The sequence below is a fragment of the Oncorhynchus gorbuscha genome, linkage group LG10, assembly GCF_021184085.1.
Source record: "Oncorhynchus gorbuscha isolate QuinsamMale2020 ecotype Even-year linkage group LG10, OgorEven_v1.0, whole genome shotgun sequence".
Classification (NCBI taxonomy): Eukaryota; Metazoa; Chordata; class Actinopteri; order Salmoniformes; family Salmonidae; genus Oncorhynchus; species Oncorhynchus gorbuscha.
In genome coordinates, this window is record NC_060182.1 from 8406420 (window position 1) to 8429547 (window position 23128).

General features: G+C 43.1%; 1 protein-coding gene across 2 annotated transcripts in view; it reads left to right on the forward strand.

The window, feature by feature from the left end:
- Window positions 1–224: 224 nt before the first annotated feature.
- Window positions 225–23128, forward strand: part of LOC124045500 (myelin transcription factor 1-like) — a 167327-nt gene continuing 144423 nt past the window's right edge. For both annotated transcript variants that reach the window (XM_046364831.1, XM_046364832.1), the window contains exons 1-2: window positions 225–576; window positions 2395–2504. In XM_046364831.1, the coding sequence (XP_046220787.1) occupies window positions 2405–2504 (100 nt within the window). In that variant the 5' untranslated portion in view covers window positions 225–576; window positions 2395–2404. The remainder of the gene's footprint in view (window positions 577–2394; window positions 2505–23128) is intronic.

Below are 23128 nucleotides of genomic sequence, written 5' to 3' on the forward strand. Positions count from 1 at the left end.
CACTCATTTATTGACCTGGTTCCCCATTTCCAGGTTCTGCATTGTGTTCTTATTACCACAAGAGGGCAGACATTTACTGATGGTGAGTAGCTGTGAGCTTTCTAGAAACCGGATGAACCACTATATTTACTGTAGATTGTTGATATGGCAAATCGTTTGTAGATTTTGTTTTGGCTTGGGTAGCTCAGTCGTCACACACTTCATTTTGTTTGCTCTGAGATCATAGCAGTGTAAGCCAGTGAAAGTAAATAGTGTGTAGATTAGTGTTACTCACAGTTATTAGGCTATTGTTAATTCCATTTCCTTTAATACAGCATGATGTTTCTCAATGGCTTTCACAAAACATGTAAATTACAATGCTCTTTTATATGTAAATGTAGGGAAATGAGAATTGTGCATACATAAATAAGCTGGTCTTTCGACATCACCTTATATTTGAATGTCAGGTAGACTCCTCCGTCTGTTTGCTTAGGGAAATGTCAGGTAGACTCCTCTGTCTGGTTGCTTAGGGAAATCACTGCAATCTTCCTCTTCTTTCCTTTCTTCTGTTGACGGGCTTCAACTGGCAAAATGCAGGTAGACTGTTTTTACTACCTACTGTATTATGTTTTCTGTAATAACTGGTTATTTATCGGACACAGTGAGAAGAGTAGTGTAATGTGTTTGTCATGTGTGTTTTAGGGTAATTTATGTATCCTTCTCAGACTAACTTCGTTCTTGACTGTGCCTCTGCCTGACTCAGTAGCCTACTCTCAATGTAAATGAACAGGGTCAACTTTTAGAAAACTTTCAGAAACTTTTTTTTTTTCTCTCTCTCTCAAACAGGTCTTGTGATCTCTTTCCCTCTTTTCTTTTGGCATGGGTTAACTTGATTAACAAAAACATGGTTGGGAAGAATGTCACAAGACATGACAATAAGTAACTCTGTTTTCTGAAATGAGAGACTGTTAATGATGCCTGAGGCAGAATGAGGCTCCACACGAAGTCAGTTTGAACTTCAGAGGGATACAGGAATATGTGTTATAACGGTCTTGGGAGAATATGAGGACATATTACTCATGCTTATTATTTTTTAAGGTCTGTGACATTTTACCATATTATGAGAACATATTTAGGCCGACGTGTATAATATAATATGAACAATCAGGCCTTTGTAAGCATTTCAAAGTTACATAAATGTCACAGAATCACAACCAAGATGTGTTCTTTCAAATTGTATTTTGCGGTTTAGAGACTAAATCTATACAGTACCAGCTGTTGCTAAATGGCACATTGTATTGTGTAGTTCAGCCAGGGTTGTGGACTTTGGACAAACCCTGGGACTTGCGATGGGATTTGTTTAAGTGGAGTGTTTGGTCTTCCATAAAGAGGTGCATTCTGTATATATTTTTTTCTTTGAGGAGAGCTTTACAGCCCCCAGACATATTTGGGTTTGTGTGACCCCCTTGTTTTACTCTCGCGCTCCCCTCTGAAAGAAAAGCATTGAGACTTTTTCTTCATGAATAGTTAAGTAGCAACAAAACCACTCCGACAGCATTCTTTCAGGAAATAGGAACGTTTTCTTCTTCTGTCCTGTTAGGCCACTACACTGCATGTTGTAAGCAATAGTTTACTGTAAAGAAAGAGTGAGGAAATCACTTTTTAACTCCTTTTTGCAGCTGAGGTAAGCTTTTTATCAAAAGGTTACATTTTAAAAAAGAAATCTAGTTACAGACACATCATTCGGTTAACATTTAATGCTAAACTTCAACAAGATTTACTGTAAGTGTAATGTATTTTTTTGGGGCGAAGGGGGCACTGTCAGATGTTTTCAGGTTATTTTGTTGGTATGAGAAAGTGAAAGCTTTGTTTTTAAACAGAGAACTCACATTAGTGGCAGTGTTGGGTGTTGTGAACAGTACAGTTAAATGGTTACATTTGTTCATTTATAGTCATTTAGCAGACGCTCTTATCCAGAACCTTGTACAGTTCGTGCATTCATCTTAAGCTAGCTGGGTGAGACAACCACAGATCACAGTCGTAGTAAGGACATTTCTCCTCAATAAAGAAGTCATAAGCAAAAGTTAGTGCTAGTCGTAAAATAAAAGTGCAGTTTCTTTGTCGTGTGGCAGGGGGATAGTGCCGAGAAGACTACATTTACATCATTACATTTAAGTCATTTCAGCAGACGCTCTTATCCAGAGCGACTTATAAATTGGTGCATTCACCTTATGGCATCCAGTGGAACAGTCACTTTACAATAGTGCATCTAAATCTTAAAGGGGGGGTGAGAGGGATTACTTATCCTATCCTAGGTATTCCTTAAAGAGGTGGGGTTTACCTAGGATAGGATAAGTCTTATTTAAGATACTGTTTATTGAAGAGGCAGCGTAACTTTGCGTGTCTTCTCATCAGGAGGTCGGTGATGCCGGGTCAGTGGTCTGATTTAGAGGTTATGGTGGCAGCTGTAACACTACAGAGAGACTCAGCCAAGGTCATGGAGGTCTGTGAATTCTCAGAGAAAGGTAGGATCCTTGTGCTGATGTACTGTAAACATACCCAACAATAAGGATTGTAAGGTAATAGGTTTCTCCTGATGAAGAGCTAAAACCCCAAATGTAAAAAATATATATATAATTAAACTCTTCAATATTACAGTATTGACCACTTCTTGTATGTGTGTGTGTCAAATATAAGTATTATTTCTGTGGGTGGAAATTAGTTGACTCATCTGTCCAATTTTCCTATTCTCTAACATTATTTATATAAGACATTGCCTTTTATGTGTTTACAGTATGACACTGGTATAGGCTGGCAGGTAGCCTAGCAGTTAGGAGCATTGGGCCAGTAATTGAAAGATCGCTGGTTTGATTCCAGTAGCCGACAAGGTGAAAAATCTGAGCAATGCCTTCGAGCAATGCACCTAACCCTAATTGCTCTGGATTAGAGCGTCTCCTAAATAACTTTTAAAATTGTTTTAAATGTACAAGATTTGACAGGACAGGATGACTATAAAGGACAGGATGACTCTAAAGGACAGGATGACTAAAGGACAGGATGAATCTAAAGGACAGGATGAATCTAAAGGACAGGATGAATCTAAAGGACAGGATGAATCTAAAGGACAGGATGACTAAAGAGGACAGGATGACTCTAGAGGACAGGATGACTCTAAAGGACAGGATGACTCTAAAGGACAGGATGACTCTAAAGGACAGGATGACTAAAGAGGACAGGATGACTCTAAAGGACAGGATGAGGACAGGATGACTATAGAGGACAGGATGACTATAGAGGACAGGATGAATCTAAAGGACAGGATGACTAAAAGGACAGGATGACTATAAAGGACAGGATGACTCTAAAGGACAGGATGAATAAAGGACAGGATGACTATAGAGGACAGGATGACTCTAAAGGACAGGATGAATCTAAAGGACAGGATGACTATAGAGGACAGGATGACTCTAAAGGACAGGATGACTATAGAGGACAGGATGAATCTAAAGGAGAGGACTATAGAGGACAGGATGAGGACAGGATGACTATATAGAGATGACAGGATAAAGGACTCTAGAGGACAGGATGACTCTAAAGGACAGGATGAATCTAAAGGACAGGATGACTAGAGGACAGGATGAATCTAAAGGACAGGATGACTATAAAGGACAGGATGACTCTAAAGGACAGGGTGAATCTAAAGGACAGGATGACTATAGAGGACAGGATGAATCTAAAGGACAGGATAACTATAGAGAACATAGAGGACAGGATGACTAGAGAACAGGATGACTCTAAAGGACAGGATGAATCTAAAGGACAGGATGAATCTAAAGGACAGGATGACTATAGAGGACATAGAGGACAGGATGACTAGAGAACAGGATGACTCTAAAGGACAGGATGACTAAAGGACAGGGACAGGTATGACTAATAGAGGACAGGATGACTCTAAAGGACAGGATGAATCTAAAGGACAGGATGACTATAGAGGACAGGATGAATCTAAGAGGACAGGATGACTCTAAAGGACAGGATGAATCTAAAGGACAGGATGACTAAAGAGGACAGGATGACTCTAAAGGACAGGGTGAATCTAAAGGACAGGATGACTATAGAGGACAGGATGACTATAGAGAACAGGATGACTCTAAAGGACAGGATGAATCTAAAGGACAGGATGAATCTAAAGGACAGGATGACTATAGAGAACAGGATGACTATAGAGGACAGGATGACTCTAAAGGACAGGGTGAATCTAAAGGACAGGATGACTATAGAGGACAGGATGAATCTAAAGGACAGGATGACTATAGAGGACATAGAGGACAGGATGACTAGAGAACAGGATGACTCTAAAGGACAGGATGAATCTAAAGGACAGGATGAATCTAAAGGACAGGATGACTCTAAAGGACAGGATGACTCTAAAGGACAGGATGACTAAAGAGGACAGGATGACTCTAGAGGACAGGATGACTCTAAAGGACAGGATGACTATAGAGGACAGGATGACTAAAGAGGACAGGATGACTGTAAAGGACAGGATGACTCTAAAGGACAGGATGACTGTAAAGGACAGGATGAATCTAAAGGACAGGATGAATCTAAAGGACAAGATGACTAAAGAGGACAGGATCATCTCAGAGGCCTTTTTGCCTACAGTCATGAATAACATCATTACTGGTATTAGAGAGAGAGAACATATTGTGTGCTGCTGACGCGTGTTTGCTTGTTCCGTTTCCATTTGGGCTGAAAATAAATTACGTATAGATAAGATGGTATCCCAAAACTACTGTTACATATAGCGAGGTGAATTCCCCTGGTCAGCTCCAGCTGTGAGTTCACTGTGTTGGTGACTTTAGGTGTCTGACTGACTCCAGATCAGGTTGAAGGTAGTGAGTGGTGCTTCGCAACTCAGTGCCCTTGGATGGCATTCTCTCTCACGCTGCATAAATCAATGTGTGTGTGTGTGTGTGTGTGTGTGTGTGTGTGTGTGTGTGTGTGTGTGTGTGTGTGTGTGTGTGTGTGTGTGCGCGTGCGTGCGTGTGTGCGTGCGTGCGTGTGCGTGTGCGTGTGTGTGTGTGTGTGTGTGCGTGCGAGTGCGTGCGTGCGTGTGTGTGCGTGCGAGCGTGCGTGTGTGTGTGTGTGTGTGTGCGTGCGTGCGTGTGTGTGTGCGTGCGTGCGTGCGTGCGTGTGTGTGTGTTGGCGGAGGGTCGATGATGACCAAGGCTCAGGTCCCCCTGTGGTATTGTACTCTACAGTGCCTTGTAAAAGTATTCACCCCCTTTCGTGTTTTCCTATTTTTGTTGCATTACAACCTGTAATTTAAATAGATTTTTATTTGGATTTCATGTAATGGACATACACAAAATAATCAAAATTGGTGAAGTGAAATTATTAGAGTATCTGTCTATAGGACCACTTTAAGCCGTACACTCCACAGAGCTGGGTTAAACGGAAGAGTGGCCTGAAAAAAATAAGCAAACATGTTTGGTGTTCGCCAAAAGGCATGTGGGAGACTCCCCATATGGAATAATGTATTCTGGTCAGATGAGACTAAAATGTAGCTTTTTGGCCATCAAGGAAAATGCTATGTCTGGTGCAAACCCAACACCTCTCATCACCCCGAAAACACCATCCCCACAGTGAAGCATGTTGGTGGCAGCATGATGCTGTGGGATGTTTTTCATTGGCAGGGACTGGGAAATTGGTCAGAATTGAAGGAATGATGGATGTCGCTAAATACAGGGAAATTATTGAGGGAAACCTGTTTCAGTCTTCCAGAGATTTGAGACTGGGACGGAGGTTCACCTTCCAGCAGGACAATTACCCTAAGCATGCTGCTAAAGCAACACTCAGGGGGTTTAAGGGGAAACATTTAAATGTCTTGGAATGGTCTAGTCAAAGCCCAGACCTCAATCCAATTGAGAATCTGTGGTATGACTTAAAGATTTCTGTACATCAGTGGAACCCATCCAGCTTGAAGGAGCAGTTTTGTTTTGAATAATGGGCAAAAATCCCAGTGGCTAGATGTGACAAGCTTATAGAGACATACCCCAAGAGACTTGCAGATGTAATTGCTGCAAAAGGTGGCTCTACAAAGTTTTCCGTTTTTTTGTTGTTGTCTTATTTCATGTTCGTATCACAATAAAAAATATTTTGCATCTTCAATGTGGTAGGCATGGTGTGTAAATCAAATGATACAAACCACCCAAAAATCAAATTTAATTACAGGTTGTAAGGCAACAAAATACGAAAAAATGCCAAGGGGGGTGAATACTTTCGCAAGCCACTGTATGTACTGTCCTGGTTATTATGACACACAGGGTTAGGACAGACAGAATGGAAGGTTGTTTACCCTGTAGTGTAGAGTATGTTGTATAGTCCCCTATCAGTATGTACTATGAGAACTGAGAGGAAGAGGACAGGAATTATTAATTGAGAGGAGAAGCCTTAGTTGAAGTGTCACGAAAAGGGAATGGAAAGCAGTGTGTTTTTGTGGTTTGCACTTATCGTAAACTATAAATGACTCGAGGCGTGAAAATATTTACTGCTTCTCTGCTTTTAACAAATATCCATTGTTACTGCTATGGTTTGTGACCTACTTGTCATGCATCTACAAGCAAACAGGCACCCACTGACACACACACACACACACACACACACACACACACACACACACACACACACACACACACACACACACACACACACACACACACACACACACACACACACACACACACACACACACACACACACACACACACACACACACACACACACACACACAATCCCATCGATACACTCGGTATAGCTTTGGGTGTGTGTGTGTGTGTGTGTGTGTGTGTGTGTGTGTGTGTGTGTGTGTGTGTGTGTGTGTGTGTGTGTGTGTGTGTGTGTGTGTGTGTGTGTGTGTGTGTGTGTGTGTGTGTGTGTGTGTGTGTCCAGCAGACTGAGTTATGGGAGTGGATGGGGGCTGGTAGTTGACTATGTGCATTGTGCTTTATGAGATGAGCAGGCTGTAATGACTCTGTCACTAGTAAACGGGATCTGATTTGTAGCACAGCTGTCATTCCACACTCTGTACAACTCTTCTATGGATGAATACACACTCACTCACCACACACGCACGCACGCACACACACACACACACACACACACACACACACACACACACACACACACACACACACACACACACACACACACACACACACACACACACACACACACACACACACACACACACACACACACACACACACACACACACACACACACACACACACACACACACACACACACACACACACGCACACACGCACACACCTCAAAACACACTTGGGTTCATGTTGATTGTTATGCTGGCACACACATTCTCACTTACACATGTAGTTGATATGGGCCTAAGTAATTACCATTTTTAATATAATCAGTGTGAGAAATGACAGACTTTCAGAGTTACAGCAGTCTGGCTTTAGTTATCTTGTTTCCTATCAATGGGTCCTAAAGCAACCTTAGATCTATACAATATGGACAGAGGAATTAACTTCCAGAGTACACAATATCCAGTGATATACAGTGAACAAATATACACAATATGCAGTGAACAACAATGTGATATTAAGCAAACCTTGAAACACAAACCATCTTAAAGGGGCCATCTGCAGTTGCTACATACATTTTTGGACTAATAAATGAACGATACAGTATTTTACCTATTGATTCTTGAAGAATTACAATATAAATGTCTCATAGGCTTAGTTTAACTGTCAAACCCCCATCATATCACAAAATATAAGCTTGTTTTACTTCAATGTTTGTAAACATTATACATTTCAATGAACACCGTATGGCCTCAAAACATGGTTAAAATGATAATGTTGATATCATGAATGGTCAGCCCTTGTGTCCATGGCTCTGTCTAGTGTTGATATCATGAATGGTCAGCCCTTTGTCCATAGCTCTGTCTAGTGTTGATATCATGGATGGTCAGGCCTTGTGTCCATGGCTCTGTCTAGTGTTGATATCATGGATGGTCAGCCCTTGTGTCCATGGCTCTGTCTAGTGTTGATATCATGAATGGTCAGCCCTTTGTCCATAGCTCTGTCTAGTGTTGATATCATGGATGGTCAGCCCTTGTGTCCATAGCTCTGTCTAGTGTTGATATCATGGATGGTCAATCAATCCAATGTATTTATAAAGCCCTTTTTATATCAGCCGATGTCACAAAGTCCTTATACAGAAACCCAGCCTAAAACCCCAAGCAGAAAACAATGCAGGTGTAGAAGCATGGTGGCTAGGAAAAACTCCCTGGAAAGGCCAGAACCTAGGAAGAAACCTAGAGAGGAACCAGGCTATGAGGGGTGGCCAGTCCTCTTCTGGCTGTGCCGGGAGGAGATTATAAGAGTACATGGCCAAGATGTTCAAATGTTCATAGATTACCAGCAGGGTCAAATAATAATATTGACAGTGGTTGTAGAGGGTGCAACAGGTCAGCACCTCAGGAGTAAATGTCAGTTGGCTTTTCATAGCCGATCATTCAGAGTTAGAGACAACAGCTGTGGTAGAGAGAGAGAGTCGAAAACAGCCCATCCGGTGAACAGGTCAGGGTTCCATAGCCGCGGGCAGAACAGTTGAAATGGGAGCAGCAGCACGACCAGGTGGACTGGGGACAGCAAGGAGTCATCAGCTCAGGTAGTCCTGAGGCATGGTCCTAGGGCTCCGGTCCTCCGAGAGAAGAGGGAGAGAGAGAGAGAGAGAGAGAGAGAGAGAGAGAGAGAGAGAGAGAGAGAGAGAGAGAGAGAGAGAGAGAGAGAGAGAGAGAGAGAGAGAGAGAGTGAGAGAATACTTAAATTCCCACAGGACACCGGATAAGACAGGAGAAATACTCCAGCTTTAACTGACCCACGCCCTCTGACACACACTATTGCAGCATAATAGTCAGTCCTTGCATCCATAGCTCTGTCTAATAATTAAAGTATATAAAATGACCTGTAGTCATTACTATTGGTTTGTTGTCTAATATATTATTACTATAAACATGTTTATTATTTGAGTTGGTTTATGCTTTAAAATGTTATTTCACTCCCTTTACTTTCCATGTATTCACTGTGTAAATAATGACAAGCAACACTAATCAGTTTGTCCAAGATTCATTCATTGAGAGTGCGCTTGAAAATCTATTGCATTAAAATATATATATATATTTTTAATTTGTTGGTTGCCATGTGCTTTGTTTCCATGTGCTCTTTCACCAGCAGATGTCCCTGTTGCAAAGAATGAACACGTTTGTGTTCGTCTTTGAAGAGAGGGATATTACAAACCGACAGTATTTGTAGGTCTTCACGACGCTGCATTCTGAATTCTCTCCTGGTTTAACTAACACTATGAATTATATATTTAAACCTCTTCCTATACTTACGATATATTTAAACCTCCTCCTATACTTACGATATATTTAAACCTCCTCCTATACTTACGATATAGATTTAAACCTCCTCCTATACTTACGATATATTTAAACCTCCTCCTATATTTACGATATAGATTTAAACCTCCTCCTATACTTACGATATATTTAAACCTCCTCCTATACTTACGATATATTTAAACCTCCTCCTATACTTACGATATATATTTAAACCTCCTCCTATACTTATGATATATTTAAACCTCCTCCTATATTTACGATATAGATTTAAACCTCCTCCTATACTTACGATATATTTAAACCTCCTCCTATACTTACGATATATTTAAACCTCCTCCTATACTTACGATATATATTTAAACCTCCTCCTATACTTACGATATAGATTTAAACCTCCTCCTATACTTACGATATATTTAAACCTCCTCCTATACTTACGATATATTTAAACCTCCTCCTATACTTACGATATGTTTAAACCTCCTCCTATACTTACGATATAGATTTAATCCTCCTCCTATACTTACGATATATTTAAACCTCCTCCTATACTTACGATATAGATTTAAACCTCCTATACTTACGATATATTTAAACCTCCTCCTATACTTACGATATATTTTAACCTCCTCATCCATCTATGATATATATTTAAACCTCCTCATCTATCTACGATATATTTAAACCTCCTCCTATACTTACGATATATTTAAACCTCCTCCTATACTTACGATATATTTAAACCTCCTCCTATACTTACGATATATTTAAACCTCCTCCTATACTTACGATATATTTAAACCTTCTCATCTACCTACGATATATATTTAAATCTCCTCATCTATCTACGATATATATTTAAATCTCCTCATCTATCTACGATATATATTTAAACCTTCTCATCTACCTACGATATATATTTAAATCTCCTCCTCCACCTACATCACCTAAATCTCCTCATCTATCTACGATATATATTTAAATCTCCTCATCTAACTACGATATATTTAAATCTCCTCATCTACTTATATCATATGGATATTCATCTGACCAAGGACATGCAGATCAGATGTCCACATATGACCTGTGTATTTATGAGAAACATATGTATTTGGCTTCATATAGACTTAATAATGTTGTTCGATTTTGAAACAGTTATGTGTTATGTTAGAACCAGGTTAAGTAGTGTACAACGTTGATATAGATGGAATGAATAACCTGTCACTACCACCTGTCAGTACCACCTGTCACTACCACCTGTCACTACCACCTGTCACTATCACCTGTCACTATCACCTGTCACTACCACCTGTCACTACGTCACTACCACCTGTCACTACGTCACTACCACCTGTCACTACCACCTGTCACTACCACCTGTCACTATCACCTGTCACTATCACCTGTCACTATCACCTGTCACTACCACCTGTCACTACGTCACTATCACCTGTCACTACCACCTGTCACTACCACCTGTCACTATCACCTGTCACTATCACCTGTCACTACCACCTGTCACTATCACCTGTCACTACCACCTGTCACTATCACCTGTCACTACCACCTGTCACTACCACCTGTCACTACGTCACTATCACCTGTCACTACGTCACTATCACCTGTCACTACCACCTGTCGCTACCACCTGTCACTACGTCACTATCACCTGTCACTACGTCACTATCACCTGTCACTATCACCTGTCACTACCACCTGTCAGTACCACCTGTCACTACCAATCTAACACTATGTCACTATCACCTGTCACTACGTCACTATCACCTGTCATTACTACCTGTCACTACCACCGGTCACTACATCACTATCACCTGTTATTATCACCTGTCACTATCACCTGTCACTATCACCTGTCATTACCACCTGCCACTATCACCTGTCACTACCACCTGTCACTACTACCTGTCACTACTACCTGTCACTATCACCTGTCATTACCACCTGTCACTACCACCTGCCACTACGTCACTATCACCTGTCACTATCACCTGTCATGATCACCTGTCACTACTACCTGTCACTGTCACCTGTCATTACCACCTGTCACTACCACCTGTCACTATGTCACTATCACCTGTCACTATCACCTGTCACTACCACCTGTCGCTACCACCTGTCACTATGTCACTATCACCTGTCACTATCACCTGTCACTACCACCTGTCACTACATCACTATCACCTGTCATTACCTCCTGTCACTACCACCTGTCACTACGTCACTATCACCTGTCACTACGTCACTACCACCCGTTACTATCACTTGTCACTATCACCTGTCACTACCACCTGTCACTATCACCTGTCATGATCACCTGTCACTACTACCTGTCACTGTCACCTGTCATTACCACCTGTCACTACCACCTGCCACTACGTCACTATCACCTTTCATTACCACCTGTCACTACCACCTGTCACTATGTCACTACGTCATTACCACCTGTCACTATCACCTGTTATTACCACCTGACACTACGTCACTACCACCTGTCACTACGTCACTATCACCTGTCACTGTCACCTGTCACTACCACCTGTCACTACGTCACTATCACCTGTCACTACCACCTGTCACTACCACCTGTCACTAATTCACTACCACCTGTCATTACTACCTGTCACTACCACCTGTCACTATTACCTGTCATTACCACCTGTCACTATGTCACTACCAAGTGTCACTACGTCACCATCACCTATCACTATCACCTGTCACTACCACCTGTCACTACTACCTGTCACTATGTCACTATCACCTGTCATTACCACCTGTCACTAACACCTGTCACTACGTCACTATCACCTGTCACTATCACCTGTCACTACCACCTGTCACTACCACCTGTCACTACCACCTGTCACTAAGTCACTACCACCTGTCATTACTACCTGTCACTACCACCTGTCACTACGTCACTATCACCTGTCATTACCACCTGTCACTAACACCTGTCACTACGTCACTATCACCTGTCACTATCACCTGTCACTACCACCTGTCACTATCATATGTCACTACCACCTGTCACTATCACCTGTCACTACCACCTGTCACTACTACCTGTCACTACCACTTGTCACTACGTCACTATCACCTGTCACTATCACCTGTCACTACCACCTGTTACTACCACCTGTCACTACGTCACTATCACCTGTCACTACCACCTGTCACTACGTCACTATCACCTGTCATTACCACCTGTCACTATCACCTGTCACTACCACCTAACACTATGTCACTATCACCTGTCACTACTACCTCTCACTGTCACCTGACATTACCACCTGTCACTACCACCTGCCACTACGTCACTATCACCTTTCATTACCACCTGTCACTACCACCTGTCACTATGTCACTATGTCACTATCACCTGTCACTATCACCTGTCACTACCACCTGTCACTACGTCACTATCACCTGTCATTACCTCCTGTCACTACCACCTGTCACTACGTCACTATCACCTGTCACTACGTCACTACCACCCGTTACTATCACTTGTCACTATCACCTGTCACTACCACCTGTCACTACCACCTGTCACTATCACCTGTCACTACCACCTGTCACTATCACCTGTCACTATCACCTGTCACTACCACCTGCCACTACGTCACTATCACCTTTCATTACCACCTGTCACTACCACCTGTCACTATCACCTGTCACTACCACCTGTCGCTACCTCCTGTCACTATGTCACTATCACATGTCACTATCACCTGTCACTACCACCTGTAACAACGTCACTATCACCTGTCATTACCTCCTGTCACTACCACCTGTCACTACGTCACTACCACCTGTCTCAATGTCACTATCACCTGTCACTATCACCTGTCACTACCACCTGTCACAACGTCACTATCACCTGTCATTACCACCTGTCACTATCATCTGTCACTATCACCTGTCACTACCACCTGTCACTACGTCACTATAACCTGTCACTATCACCTGTCACTACTACCTGTCAGTACTGCCTGTCAGTACTGCCTGTCACTATCACCTGTCACTATCACCTGTCACTATCACCTGTCACTATCGCCTGTCTCTACTACCTGTCACTACCACCTGTCACTACGTCACTATCACCTGTCACTACGTCACTACCACCTGTCACTATGTCATTACCACCTGTCACTATCACCTGTCACTACCACCTGTCACTAAGTCACTATCACCTGTCATTACTACATGTCACTACCATCTGTCACTACGTCACTATCACCTGTCATTACGTCACTATCACCTATCACTATCACCTGTCACTACCACCTGTCACTACTACCTGTCACTATGTCACTATCACCTGTAATTACCACCTGTCACTAACACCTGCCACTACGTCACTATCACCTGTCACTATCACCTGTCACTACTACCTGTCTCTACCACCTGTCACTACTACCTGTCACTACCACCTGTCACTATCACCTGTCACTATCACCTGTCACTACCACCTGTCACTACCACCTGTCACTACATCACTATCACCTGTCACTACCACCTGTCACTACCACCTGTCACTACATCACTATCACCTGTCACTATCACCTGTCACTACCACCTGTCACTACATCACTATCACCTGTCACTACATCACTATCACCTGTCACTACCACCTGTCACTACCACCTGTCACTACATCACTATCACCTGTCACTATCACCTGTCACTACCACCTGTCACTACCACCTGTCACTACATCACTATCACCTGTCACTACCACCTGTCACTACGTCACTATCACCTGTCATTACCACCTAACACTATGTCACTATCACCTGTCACTATCACCTGTCACTACGTCACTATCACCTGTCATTACTAGCTGTCACTACCACCGGTCACTACGTCACTATCACCTGTTATTATCACCTGTCACTATCACCTGTCACTATCACCTGTCACTATCACCTGTCACTACATTTACATTTACATTTAAGTAATTTAGCAGACTATGTCACTATCACCTGTCATTACCACCTGTCACTACATCACTATCACCTGTCATTACCATCTGCCACTATCACCTGTCACTACCACCTGTCACTACTACCTGTCACTACTACCTGTCACTATCACCTGTCATTACCTCCTGTCACTACCACCTGTCACTACGTCACTACCACCTGTCACTATGTCATTACCACCTGTCACTATCACCTGTCACTACCACCTGTCACTAAGTCACTATCACCTGTCATTACTACATGTCACTACCATCTGTCACTACGTCACTATCACCTGTCATTACGTCACTATCACCTATCACTATCACCTGTCACTACCACCTGTCACTACTACCTGTCACTATGTCACTATCACCTGTAATTACCACCTGTCACTAACACCTGCCACTACGTCACTATCACCTGTCACTATCACCTGTCACTACTACCTGTCTCTACCACCTGTCACTACTACCTGTCACTACCACCTGTCACTATCACCTGTCACTATCACCTGTCACTACCACCTGTCACTACCACCTGTCACTACATCACTATCACCTGTCACTACCACCTGTCACTACCACCTGTCACTACATCACTATCACCTGTCACTATCACCTGTCACTACCACCTGTCACTACATCACTATCACCTGTCACTACATCACTATCACCTGTCACTACCACCTGCCACTACCACCTGTCACTACATCACTATCACCTGTCACTATCACCTGTCACTACCACCTGTCACTACCACCTGTCACTACATCACTATCACCTGTCACTACCACCTGTCACTACGTCACTATCACCTGTCATTACCACCTAACACTATGTCACTATCACCTGTCACTATCACCTGTCACTACGTCACTATCACCTGTCATTACTACCTGTCACTACCACCGGTCACTACGTCACTATCACCTGTTATTATCACCTGTCACTATCACCTGTCACTATCACCTGTCACTATCACCTGTCACTACATTTACATTTACATTTAAGTAATTTAGCAGACTATGTCACTATCACCTGTCATTACCACCTGTCACTACATCACTATCACCTGTCATTACCATCTGCCACTATCACCTGTCACTACCACCTGTCACTACTACCTGTCACTACTACCTGTCACTATCACCTGTCATTACCACCTGTCACTATCACCTGTCACTACGTCACTATCACCTGTTATTACCTCCTGTCACTACCACCTGTCACTATGTCACTACCACCTGTCACAATGTCACTATCACCTGTCACTACCACCTGTCACAACGTCACTATCACCTGTCATTACCACCTGTCACTACCACCTGTCACTATGTCACTATGTCACTATCACCTGTCACTACCACCTGTTACTATCACCTGTCACTACCACCTGTCACTATCACCTGTCACTACCACCTGTCACTACGTCACTATAACCTGTCACTATCAACTGTCACTACTACCCGTCAGTACTACCTGTCACTATCACCTGTCACTATCACCTGTCACTATCACCTGTCACTATCGCCTGTCACTACTACCTGCCACTATCACCTGTCACTACATCACTATCACCTGTCACTGTCACCTGCCGCTACTACCTGTCACTATCACCTGTCATTACCACCTGTCACTATCGCCTGTCATTACCGCCTGTCACTACCACCTGTCACTACTACCTGTCACTATCACCTGTCACTATCACCTGTCACTACATCACTATCACCTGTCACTATCACCTGTCACTATCACCTGTCACTACATCACTATTACCTGTCACTATCACCTGTCACTATAACCTGTCACTACCACCTGTAAGGTAAACTTTATTAAGTCAAGGTCACTGTGTGTGTGAGAGTGTGTGTGTGTGTGTGTGTGTGTGTGTGTGTGTGTGTGTGTGTGTGTGTGTGTGTGTGTGTGTGTGTGTGTGTGTGTGTGTGTGTGTGTGTGTGTGTGTGTGTGTGTGTGATTAGGAGTGTGTGTGTGTGTGTGTGTGTGGTGTGTGTGTGGGTGTGATTAGGAGTGTGTGTGTGTGTGTGTGATTAGGAGTGTGTGTGTGTGTGTGTGTGTGTGGGTGTGATTAGGAGTGTGTGTGTGTGTGTGTGTGTGTGGGTGGGTGTGATTAGGAGTGTGTGTGAGTGTGTTCTACTCGTGTATGTACCTTGTTGACTGCACACTCATTAAAGACCAAATGAATGTGACGAGTTGTGACATTAGGCTGCAGCTGGAACAAATGGGCCAGGCGCTCTCTATCCAGTCAGGCCAATTTTGAGAACCTCCGCCTCATACAGCCACTTGTTTATTTTGCAGGTTGTGAGGGGGTGGAGGGTGGGGGGTGGAGGGTGGGGGTGGGGGTGGGGGGGGGGCTGGAGATGATATTGGAAATGTAGATGGGACTGTTTTGAATTGGATTGCACGCTTTGATGCAGAGGCAGATTGTAAACTGTGATTTTATTAAATCCTTCATTAGGATTCATCAGTGAGATTGGATCAGAAAAAGGTCACTGTGCTCTTTCTCTACTTCTCTTTCTCCATCCCCCTCTCTCTATCCATCATCTTCCCCCTCTTTCTCTCTCTCCATCCCCACTCTCTCTCCATCCCCTTCCCCCTCTCTCTCCCCACCTCCTCTCTTTCCACCCCCCTCTCTCTCTCTCTCCATCCCCCTCTCTCTCTCTCTCTCCATCCCCTTCCCCCTCTCTCTCCATCCCCTTCTCTCTCTCCATCCCCTTCCCCCTCTCTCTCCATCCCCTTCCCCCTCTATCTCTCCCCACCCCTCTCTTTCCATCCCCCTCTCTCTCTCTCTCTCTCTCTCTCTCTCTCTCTCTCTCCATCCCCTTCTCTCTCTCCATCCCCACCCCCTCTCTTTCCATCCCCCTCTCTCTCTCTCTCTCCATCCCCTTTCTCTCTCTCCATCCCCTTCCCCCCTCTCTCTCCATCCCCCCTCTCTCCCTCTCTCTCTCTCTCTCTCTCTCTCCATCCCCTTCCCCCTCTCTCTCCATCCCCTTCCCCTCTCTCTCTCTCTCTCTCCATCCCCTTCCCCCTCTCTCTCCATCCCCTTCCCCCTCTATCTCTCTCCATCCCCTTCTCTCTCTCTCTCTCTCTCTCTCCATCCCCTTCCCCCTCTCCCTCCATCCCCTTCCTCTCTCTCCTCTCTCTCTCTCTCTCCATCTCTCTCTCTCTCCATCTCTCTCTCTCTCTCTCTCTCCTCCCCCTCTATCTCTCTCCATCCCCTTCCCCCTCTCTCTCTCCATCCCCTTCTCTCTCTCTCTCTCTCGCTCCATCCATCCCCCCTTCTCTCTCTCCATCCCTCTCTCTCTCTCTCTCTCCATCCCCTTCCCCCCTATCTCTCTCCATCCCCTTCCCCCTCTATCTCTCTCCATCCCCTCTCTCTCCTCTCCCCTCTCTCTCCATCCCCTTCCATCCACTTCCCCTCTCTCTCTCTCTCCCTCCATCCCCTCTCCCTCTCTCTCTCTCTCTCTCTCTCTCTCTCTCTCTCTCTCACCACCCCTTTCCCCCTCTCTCTCTCCCCCCACTCATTTGCACCCTCTTTCACTTCCCTTCTTTACTTGCAGAGCATTGTGGGACTTGCCAATGCCGAAACAATTTTGCTGTGAAAATGATCATCATGGGCTGGTGCAGAAACATTATCTCCCTCTTCTCTCTCCCCCCTCTCCTCGGCTGCCATCGGGACGGCCGTGCCACAAATCATTTGTACGCTCTCATTTCGGCGAGCGGGCCGAGATGTTGCTTACTGCTTAGCGAGCAGATGACTTTCAGAAAGAGTGAATGGAAGGGAGGGAGGGGGTGAGTGGCAATTTGCCCGGCACACGAGGATGTCAGTGGGAGTTGGATCTGAAATTGAGAAGGAAATTGTGTGCACCATATGTCAAGTTCCGGAAAAGAGGTTTCATTATGTTTTGTGTGTATTTTTCCTTGTGTGTCTGTAGACTTTTCCGTGTAAACCATCTTGGTGTTTTATCAAATCACCTTTGCCATTGTCTATATTCCTATTATCATCAGTTGGAAAGGAGCATCACCCTTTCTTTAACAGAAGGAAATGTTTTTTTGTTCTTGCCTGTGGCTAGTGTTTGACCCTCCGTCTGGTTAGGCCCCTCCCCCTCCTTTCTCCGTGTGAGACTTCAGGATTCTTCTGCTACACTGAATACATCCTGTTTGTCTGTGTCACGATCGTCGTATGAGTGAGACCAAGGCGCAGCGTGTGATGCGTACATTCTCTTTTAATGAATGAAACACTTAACAAAAACAACAAAATCAACAAAACCAACGAACGAAACGTGAAGCTATACAAATTAGTGCAGACAGGCAACTAAACATCCCACATCACAAATGAGGAATATGGCTACCTAAATATGATCCCCAATCAGAGACAACGATTAACAGCTGTCTCTGATTGGGAACCATATCAGGCAAATATAGACATACAAAAACCCCTAGACAAACAAAAACACTAGACATTCAAAAACTAGAGTACCCACCCTAGTCACACCCTGACCTAACCAAAATATATAGAAAAACAGAGATATCTAAGGTCAGGGCGTGACAGTCTGCATACATCCTATTTGTCTGAAAACATCCTGTTTGTCTGAATACATCCTGTTTGTCTGAATACATCCTGTTTGTCTGAATACATCCTGTGTGTCTGAATACATTCTGTGTGTCTAAATACATCCTGTTTGTCTGAATATATTCTGTTTGTCTGAATACATTCTGCTGTTTGTCTGAATACATCCAGTTTGTCTGAATATATTCTACTGTTTGTCTGAATACTTCCTATTTGTTTGTCTGAATACTTCCTGTTTGTTTGTCTGAATACTTCCTGTTTGTCTGAATACATCCTGTGTGTCTGAATACATTCTACTGTTTGTCTGAATACTTCCTATTTGTTTGTCTGAATACTTCCTGTTTGTCTGAATACATTCTGTGTGTCTGAATACATCCAGTTTGTCTGAATACATCCCGTTTGTCTGAATACATTCTGCTGTTTGTCTGAATACATCCAGTTTGTCTGAATATATTCTACTGTTTGTCTGAATACTTCCTATTTGTTTGTCTGAATACTTCCTGTTTGTTTGTCTGAATACTTCCTGTTTGTCTGAATACATCCTGTGTGTCTGAATATATCCTGTTTGTCTGAATGCATTCTGCTGTTTGTCTGAATACTTCCTGTTTGTCTGAATACTTCCTGTTTGTCTGAATACTTCTTGTTTGTCTGAATACTTCCTGTTTGTCTGAGCAACGGCCCATATACTATCATACAAGTGACACTATTGGCAAGGAATCTCACACAATACACACACATGTGCACAAGCATGCACGCATACGCAAACATACAGTATCCTAGTATTCTTTCACACACCCACACACAGTCCCTGTCAAGATACACTATGAACACTCAGACCCAGTAGTATTTATCAGTAGATGAAACACATTGGACCTGCTGAAGACTCCTGAACTCTACTTGGCAGTTCCACAAGGCCCTGTTTTTAGGAATCATATGCACAGACCTTTTTTGGGGTTGGGGGGGGGGTGGTATGTGGTCATACAAAAAAAGACAGACTCATTGAGCTCATTGTTACAAGACCTGCAATAAATGCTGCACTTAGTAACTACGACCAACACCATTCCACTCAAAATAGAAGATAAGAAATACTGTAGCCTACCGTTCGTACAGTGAGCTCGAAAAGTATTGGGACAGTGACAAATGTTTTGTTGTTTTTAGCCTTAAAATGATACAATGACTATGAAGTTAACGTGCATTCTGTCAGCTTTACTTTGAGGGTATTTTCATCCGTATCGGGTGAACCGTTTAGAAATAACAGCACTTATTGAACATAGTCCCCCCATTTTTTAGGGGATCAAACGTATTGGGAATAATTCTGTATTTGTATTAAAGTATACGAAAGTTTTGTATTTGTTCCCATATTCCTAGCATGCAATGATTACACCAAGCTTGTGACCCGAGAAACTTGCTATTTGCTGTTTGTTTTGGTTGTGTTTCAGAATATTTTCTACCGAATAGAAATTAATGGTAAATAATGTATTGTGTCGTTTTGTAGTCACTTTTATTGTAAATCAGAATATAATATGTTTCTAAATACTTCTGCACTACTGTAGATGCTACCATGATTACGGATAATCCTGAATGAGTCGCGAATAATGATGAGTGAGAAAATTTGAGGAGCACAATTATCATACCCCACCCCCCAAAATGCTAACCTCCCCTGTTATTGTCATGATGAGAGATTAGCATGTCTTGGGGGTATGATATAAAATGCTAACCTCCCCTGTTATTGTCATGATGAGAGATTAGCATGTCTTGGGGGTATGATATAAAATGCTAACCTCCCTGTTATTGTCTGAGAGATTAGCATGTCATGATATAAAATGCTAACCTCCCCTGTTATTGTCATGGTGAGAGATTAGCATGTCGTGGGGGTATGATATAAAATGCTAACCTCCCCTGTTATTGTCATGGTGAGAGATTAGCATGTCTTGGGGGTATGATATAAAATGCTAACCTCCCCTGTTATTGTCATGGTGAGAGATTAGCATGTCGTGGGGGTATGATATAAAATGCTAACCTCCCCTGTTATTGTCATGGTGAGAGATTAGCATGTCTTGGGGGTATGATATAAAATGCTAACCTCCCCTGTTATTGTCATGAGAGATTAGCATGTCTTGGGGTATGATTAAAAGCTAACCTCCCTGTTATTGTCATGATGAGAGATTAGCATGTCTTGGTGGTATGATATAAAATGCTAACCTCCCCTGTTATTGTCATGATAAGAGATTAGCATGTCTTGGAGTTATGATTAAAAGCATGTCTTGGTGAGAGATTAGCATGTCTTGGGGGTATGATATAAAATGCTAACCTCCCCTGTTATTGTCATGATGAGAGATTAGCATGTCTTGGTGGTATGATATAAAATGCTAACCTCCCCTGTTATTGTCATGATAAGAGATTAGCATGTCTTGGAGTTATGATATAAAATGCTAACCTCCCCTGTTATTGTAATGGTGAGAGATTAGCATGTCTTGGGGGTATGATATAAAATGCTAACCTCCCCTGTTATTGTCATGGTGAGAGATTAGCATGTCTTGGGGGTATGATATTTGTGCTTCTGTAACTTTCTCACTCATCATTATTCACATTTTGAATTTGTCCCAATACTTTTGGTCCCTTAAAAAGGGGGGAACCTTGTACGGAAAGTGTCAAGTGTCAGTTGTGCAGATGTGTGGACGGATAACGTTAAAATAACGTACTTAACTCTCAAAAATAATCAGCCAATAAATCCACACAGGGATAACAAACCCGAACACAAAAGACTAACTAACACAAAACCAGGAACAAACAAGCACAAAACATAAAACATAATGAGAACCAGAGGGTTAAATAGGGAAATAATAGCACCGTAATAGGAACCAGGTGTGTACAATCAAGACATGACAAATGGAAAAAGAAACGTGGATCGGTGGCAGCGTGAACGCCTGTGACGACGACCGCCGAACGCCGCCCGAACAAGGAGAGGCACCAACTTCGGCGAAAGTCGTGACGGTCATCTCTAAACGATATGGATGAAAATACAAAATTAAAGCTGCCAGTGTGCCCTTTAACCTCATAGTCATTGTATAATTTCAAATCCAAAGTTCTGGAGTACAGAGACAACAAAAATATGTATAATAATCAATAATAATCTGTCCCAATACCTATGGAGCTCACTGTATATCCAAGCCAACTCGATTTGTTACCATGATTAAGTATCCTAGTGGTTTCCAAAACATTTTAACCTCCGACGCCTTAAAACGAGTGATCCAAAACCTGCAACCCCGAACATGCGAGCACAATCGCTGTGCAAATGTAGCCTGTCATTACAGCAATAAACGGTGATGCATTGTCAAAATGCAAGATAGGCTACTGAAATAAATTGTGTTTTGCACCAGCATTTGGAGCTGAAAGTCATTCATGTTAGCAGCCAATATCAACTAGGGATATAGGCCTATCGTATCATTTCTCTGGAGTCCAGAGCAAGCTAATTCAACTATTTGTAGTGGAAGTTGCAGGATTGGATGGAAGCGCTATCAGTTTGGAGGGCAGCCTGCCTGCAGAGTGCTCGTTGCCAGTTGGATAGCCCTGTTCTTCCACACAAATATCCTAATAAATTAGCCAGAATATGTTACATCTACATCCCATAGGATTGAAGGCAGTGCGATGTTACAGCTATCTTTAGACATATAGCCAGTAGCCAATCAAACTAGGTCTAAAATAGGAAAATGATCCATCAAATCTCCAGGCATCCTATTGTTCTTTCTGGTCACTAATCTGAATATGATTGGCCCCCTTCGCACGCAAATGCTGCTGATTGGTCATTGGTCAACAATCAAGACCCGCAATTTTGGGGTTCTGAGCATAGATGAGAATTCAACGACTTGTGTGCAGTGGGTTCAGAACAACAACGACAGAAGATGTATACAATTTATTTTTATTTTTTATACTACAACCTGAAAAGGACACTTTGGAGACGGGGGGGGGGGTAAAGGGACAGGGGGGGGGGGGGGGGGGGTAAAGGGACAGGGGGGGGGTAAAGGGACAGGGGGTAAAGGGACAGGGGGGGGTAAAGGGACATGTGCTCTGCACAGGTAGAGTATTTTCTGTGTGATATTCACGTCAAGCACAGAGACCTGCGAGGCTGTTTTAAATG